The 7,235-nt window shown below is 39.0% G+C and overlaps 1 protein-coding gene across 1 annotated transcript in view; it reads left to right on the plus strand.

Moving 5' to 3' along the window:
* The first annotated feature begins 4,263 nt into the window (after positions 1 to 4,263).
* LOC106874652 (uncharacterized) overlaps positions 4,264 to 7,235 on the plus strand; it is a 23,884-nt gene continuing 20,912 nt past the window's right edge. Inside the window, exon 1 of the mRNA XM_014922446.3 lies at positions 4,264 to 4,872. Within this exon, the coding sequence (XP_014777932.1) occupies positions 4,676 to 4,872 (197 nt within the window). The 5' untranslated portion in view covers positions 4,264 to 4,675. The remainder of the gene's footprint in view (positions 4,873 to 7,235) is intronic.

The following is a 7,235-nucleotide window of genomic DNA, read 5'->3' on the forward strand; positions in this document are numbered from 1 at the left end:
TCTTCAGGCGATAAGCGACCATTCGTAAACTATTTTTCTTGCTCATGGCAGCGTCCTTGTGAGTTGTTTGAAGCATAACAGCTGTTTCGGCCGCCGTTTTCTCTGGCAGAAAATTTCACGGAAGTATGCTGTTCCTTCGTTTCAGCTAACGCAAAAATCAACAAACAGGGGAGAAGCACTGGAAAAACAAAGACGCACAACGTGGCAAAAGGACTTCACTGAAAGACGCCGGTCGGCAGACTGATACCTGTGGGCTGCATCACGTGGCTTCTAGCGGCGGAAGTCTGAACTACAACGGGCTTTTCCCCTGGAGAACGTTCCCGGTTACTTTTGGGTACCTCCTCATATACGTATGTGTGTGTGTGTGTGTGTATACACACATACACACACGCTCACACACATGTATATCGTATTCATGGGATACCTTTCATGAATGAAGCCATCTCGATGTAATTATCGATATATGTAAATGACATAATATACGGCATCTAAAGAAATGGGGCTATAACCTATTAATATCAAAATGCATGAAACATTAACTTACAAACTGAAGAACGAAGATCACGCCCTTTTAAATTATATAAAAGAATTCCTAGCCTTTGCTAAACCTTAGGCATACGGGATAATTATCGGAGAAGTTCTGGTCATCGACTCGAATCAACCGGGTAATCTGTTCTTGAGGACTTTCGACTCCTCTAGTCTGACCGTGTTACCTGTAGTGAGGCACTATTTATAGACCAGTTCTACAAGCATATAAATGCCGTAAGCCGAGACTTCCACGATGCGCTCTGAGTGATGAAACTGCTCTGTAGCCACTCGTGGAATGCCAGGTCTTAGTTTACTCATAGAGATTGGTCGCACATGTCGAACAACTTTTGTCACATGTAAGACGGATCCCTCTTTCAACAGATACTACCGAAAAAATATTGGTTTCAAACTTTGGCACAAGGCCAGCAATTTAGGGTGGGGGAAAGCCTGTCGATTATATCGACCCCAGTGCTCAACTGGTTCTTATTTTATCGATCCCAAAAGGATGAAAGGCAGAGTGAACGCCAGCGGAATTTGAAATCAGAACATAAAGACGAACGAAATATCGCTAAACATTTTTGCCCGGGTTGCTACTGATTCTGTCAGTACGCCGCTACCGAAAATATATTACCACAGTTTTTTTTGTTTTTTTTTTTAACCAAGAAGGGTAGGCAGTTTTCGTCTATACGGTAACTACCCGGTGGACTCGGAAGAAAGAACTGCAGAGGGACAAGTTTCTCTTCAAAGAGGTCCTCATTGACTTTAAGTTTCTTTTGATAAGCGATATGTTGTTTCTCACTGAGATTGTTGAACGGTGGGTGATTGTGAAGAGTATAACCTGAGTGACTTGGTCTGCGCTCAGTATGTACTTATAAGCTATATAAGAACGTCTAAGAAAAGTCATATACTCTTATTGCTCAAGATAACACCAAATCTGTGGTGTCCCTTGGTAGACTTTTAGTGAAGGTCCCTCCATTGTGGACCTTACCTTGATGGTATTTCATTATGTAAGGCGGTCAAATGGCGGAGTCATGAGTGCATTAGACATATTGCTTTGTGCTAATCATTCTGGTTCTCAACGCTTTTAATTCAAATCCCGCCGAATTCAACTTAGCCACTTTTTCTTTTGAAGTCGACAAGGCAGCTACTTTGTAATAGAGTCGACCCTCCGCTTTCTTTTTTTTTTCTCTCATTTTTTCTTTCTGTCTCTTCCTTTCCATCTTTCGGTTCGTCTGTCTGTCTGTCTATCTGTCTGTACGGATGTATGTTTCTCTAAGAAGAAGAAGAAATCAGATGAGATCAGTGCTAGATGAGATCACTTCGCTTGGCCTAAAAATATCCAAGTTACGCTATATATCAAGACGGCCGCCCCCACAAGATGAGACCCGTGGTATAACATGGTATTATACATCTGTTATTACTTTACTTCTTACACATTTTAACGTTAACTCTCACTGTTTTGATCCCTTTTTTTTTGTATTGTCTTTAAAATCTTTGGACCATTATAGCCAACACATTGATTGTCATTCTACATATTTACTACATTGAAGGTAGCGAGCTGGTGGATTCGTTAGCATGCCGGGCAAAATGCTTTGCGGCATTTCGTCCGTTTTTATGTTCTAAGTTTAAATTCTAACGAGGTCTTTCATCCTTTCGCGGTCGATAAAATAAGTACCAGTTGAGTACTGGGGGTCGATGTAACTTCAGGCCTTGTGCCTATAGTAAAAAGGATTATTTACTGCATTGAAGGTAGCGAGCTGGTAGAATTGTTAGCGTGTCGGACAAAACGCTTATTGACATTTCTTCTGACTTTACGTTCTGAGTTCAAATTCCGACGAAATAAAATTAACTTTTCATCCTTTCGGGATCGATAAAATTAATACCATTTGAACACTGGAGTCGATGTAATCGACAAGCCCCCCCTCCCGCACGATTTCAGGCGTTGTGCCTATAATAGAAAGGATTATTAAGGCAGCGAGCTGGCAGAATCGTTAGCATATCGGACAAAATACTTAATAGCATTTCTTCTGATTCTTTACGATCTGAGTTCAAATTCGGTTGAGGTCTACTTTGCCATTCATTCTTTTGGGGTCGAAAAGTTAAGTGCCAGTGAAACAACGGGGTCGAGGTAATCGACTAGTCCGCTCCCCCATATTTCAGGCCTTGACCCTACAGTTGAAAGGATTATTATTATTCCGCTGATGTCGAATTCGCCTTTCATACTTTGGGAGTCGATAAATCAAGTACCATTTGAGTACTGGGGTCGATGTGATAAACTGCCCTCCTCCCCCCCAGAAATCCAGGCCTTATGCCTACAGTAGAAAGGATTATAATTATAATTATTATTATTATTGTTCAGTAGTTTTTTTTTATAACGTGCTTTCACTTCACTACCGAGCGTAGCTCTGTGCGCCTTGGGTATGTGCTGTGATTTGCTGTGGTGCTCTTATGTTTACTGTACTGAAAGTGTTTTGCGTAGAATGTGTGCAGTACCCAGTAGTGCAATTTTCTGTATGTTATATATATTTGTAAGTCCTGGTGTTTTTGTTATGTATTTGTCTGAATATTTTTTTATTATACCTAAGGCACCTACTATGATAGGAATTGTTTCTGTTTTTAGACTCCACATTCGAGTTATCTCTATTTCCAGGTCTTTGTATTTTGAAAGTTTTTCCATTTCTTTTAGAGAAACGTTGTCATCTGCTGGTATTGATACATCAATTAGAAAGCATTTTTTTTCTTCATGATCTTTGACAACTATATCTGGTCTATTTGCCTTAATTTCTCTATCTGTGTGTATTGGCATATCCCAGAGTATGGTTGCTTTCTCGTTTTCTGTGACCTTTATTATCATCATCATCATTATTATTATTATTATTATTATTATTATTATTATTATTATTATTATTATTATTATTATTATTATTATTATTATTAAGGCGGTGAGCTGGCGGAATCGTTAGGACGTCGGGTAAAATGCTGCAAAGTATTTCGCCCGTCGCTACGTTCTGAGATCGAATTCACCGAAGTTGACTTTTCCTTTCACCCTTTCGGGATCGATTAATTAAGTATCAGTCATGCACTGGTGTCGATGTAATCGACTAACCCCATACCCCCAAATTTCAGGTATTGTGCTTATCAATAGAAAGGACTATTACTATCATTTATCGCATGATCTATGGCCTAGTGGTAAGAGTATTGTATTCACGATCGAGAAATTGTGATAAAGTACTGAGGTCGATAATATCGACTAAACCCTTACTTATAAAATTTCTGTCCCTGCATCTAAGCAAGAAAACAGCTTTAGCTATTTATTGCATAGCCCCACTTTTGACGAGAGTGAGCAATAAAGATTTTTGCCTTATATTGGAGATTTTATATGTAAGTAAAGAAAGCTGCAATAATTTTTTTTTTCTTTTACTTGTCATTGATTCTCAGGAACGAAACCTGTTTCTGACAAAATCGCAACATGAACTTATTTGAAGTAGGTGTGGGGATGTTCCTCTAAGAAAACAGTGCCTATAAATCTTGTAGAACAGGTTTTTAGCTATGTAAACGTAGGTGTAGTACTCACAGATACTTTTGTTGACAATGAGAACGGCTATGTTAACAAAAAGGGAAAAAAATGCATTGTTCTTTTTGCATATTTTTTATACTGCTATTTATATAGTTACTTCTGACCTTTGTGGCCTTTCACCATCATCTTATTACAGTGACACACACACGCACAATTACACACACACACACACACAGACACAGACACACACACACACACACACACACACACACACACACACAAACTCGCGCGCGGGCACACATTCATATATCTGCACTTAAACACATATACACGCATGTATAGATTCACATACATCCAAAAACATCGTAGTAGTAGTAGCAGCAGCAGCAGCAGTAGCAGTAGCAGCAGCAGCAACCGTAATAGTAGTAGTGGTAGTAGTAGCAGTTGTAGTAGTAGAGTTTTTTTTTTAAATGTACAATTCTATTACAAATCTATGAAGTAATTATGTCACGGGTAAGGCAAAACAATTTTTTTACACGATTTCCCGGAAGTAACAAATTAAGTTGCCAAACTCCAAAGATAACAAAAAACCAGAAAGACATCACATTCTCTCGCAATTAACCCCGGATCATGCCTGACCCGCCTAGAAACGATATGAATATTCATCAACAAAGTGACGACAGTATGTTTCCCAGTGACGATCATTTGAAAGACGATAATTCAGCAGACGTTGTTAACGCTGCTTGCATCAACCTGGATAAAGGGAACCAATTATCAGAGGAGACGGATGCAGACATGTATGAAAATGTAGAATCAGCGAAAAAGAAGTAAGTAAACAAATTATAGCCATTGCTAGTATTGTTGTTGCTGTTGTTGTTCTTGCGATTCTTGTTGTTGTTGGTAGTGGTGGTGGTTAGCCACGAGTCAAGTACGATGGAGTAGACCAATGAACAAAAGCATTTCTGAAGCGACCATCACGTCTTTTTAGAGAGGACTATAGGAATAGATTCTCATATATATATATATATATATATATATATATATATATATATATCAACACGTTAAAGTGGTAAAGCATCATTTGAGGGAATATGTCTGCTTTTTTTTAGCGGATCAAGCGACTGAATAGAGGCACAAAAACTGTCTCCTGTTGTTGTTGCGATGGAGTAGACCTACGATCAAAATCATTCCTAATGTGACCATCCAGTCTTTTTTGGAGCGGTCTACACGAATACATCTTCAAATGTGTGAACTCCTTAATCAAAATGGCAGAGTATCAGTTGAAGGAATTCATCTGCTGTTTCTAGCAGATCAAACCACCGAATTGAGGCTCAAGAATTGCTTGTGTTGTTATTGCTGCTGCTGCTGCTGATGTTGATGTTTTAATTTAACTCCAGCTATTCGATTGATTATATCAATGATCGAAGTCGGTCTACTCGTGGCCATCGCATCTTTTTGAGTATCAGAGACAATAATATCCAACGTATACATCTTTCTTTCGCAAGATAACATATAATTCGAGGGAGATTTGATTGTTATTTCTAGAAACACACCGTTATTGGAGTTGTGGTGACAGTGGAGGTAGTTAGCGAAGTGATAGCGGTATCGTTATCATTGTGATGCATGATGGTGGAGGTAGAGGCAGAGATGGTGGTGGAGGTGGAGGCGGTGGTGGAGGTGGTGGTAGAGGTGGTAGTGATGTTAACTGGACGTCGGTGTGAACCATACTTTAAGAGGTATTGTCCGTGACGACATTGCAACAGTTTTATTTCATTTTAAATTGTGTGTGTATGTGTGTGTGAGTGTATACATGTATATTTGTGTGTGTGTTCGTGTATGTACATATATGTATATGTATATGTGTATATTTATGTGTTTGTGTATGTATACACACACACGCTATATATATGTATATATATATAATAATAATAATAATAATAATAATAATAATAATAATAATAATAATAAGCGGAGGCGCAATGTCCCGGTGTTTATTGAGCGAAACACCTAAGCTCCACGAGGCTCCGGCAGGGAGTGGTGGCGACCCCTGTTGTATTCTTTCGCCCCAACTTTCTCTCACTCTTTCTTCCTGTTTCTTGAGTAACGCTGCGATGGACTGGCGTCCCGTCCAACTGGGGGCGGGGGGAAACACATACGCCATAGAAACCGGGAAACCGGGCCCATGAGCCTGGCTAGGCTTTGAAAGGGAAGACGTTTTTTTTTTTATATATATAATAAAGATGGATGGATGGGTGGACTGACGGTTTGGCGGAAGGAGGGATGAATAAAAAAACATTCACATATATACACATACTAATATATAAACGTATAAAAATATGTATTTACACGTGTGGAATTTGACTGACGACTGCTGTATATAATTATATAACATATATACATATAATATCTATGTCTATGTGTGTATGGAGAGATAGATAGATAGATAGATAGATAGAGAGAGAGAGAGCGAGAGAGAGAGAGAGAGAGAGAGAGAGATGGAATGCTCAACAACTGTCTCGTTGGAAGTGTAGGTATGTATTAATTGTGTAAAATTGAAGAATTTAATCGCTGCTCCTGTTTCATTCATCTTTCCTCAGGCCGTGACGTTCTGTATTCATATTCGTTCGATGTGAGTTACGCAGAATCCACTCAATAATTAAAATCTTCATTATAAACAAAAATGCATAAACAAAAAGAAACACACGCATGCGCGCGCAGCAATATATAAACATATAAGGACGGTTATGACAAACAGGGTTTATACATATCTTTTATCTTTACATTTTGCTAGTTTCGGTCATTCGACTGCGGCTCGTGCTGGAGCACCCTTTGACGGATGCAGTCGAACAAATCGACCCCAGTAATTATTTTTTTAAACTGGTACCACTTCTATTGGTTTCTTTTTCTGAACTCGCTAAGATACAAGAATGTAAACAAACCAAGACCAATTACCAAGCTAATCCAATGGGGTACTGAAGTCTCACTATGCATTTCATTTCTTGGTTCGATTTGCATTTTATAAAGTTTTATAGCAAGGAAGTGAAGTTCGCACGGCTAAGTGGTTAGAGCGTCGAACTTACGATCGTGAGGTTGTGAGTTCGAATCCCAGATCGGGCTACGTGTTGTGTTCTTGATCAAGACACTTTATTTCACGTTGCTCCAGTTCACTCAGCTGTAGAAATGAGTTGCT

The sequence above is a fragment of the Octopus bimaculoides genome, chromosome 7, assembly GCF_046866305.1.
Source record: "Octopus bimaculoides isolate indiv1 chromosome 7, ASM4686630v1, whole genome shotgun sequence".
NCBI lineage: Eukaryota > Metazoa > Mollusca > Cephalopoda > Octopoda > Octopodidae > Octopus > Octopus bimaculoides.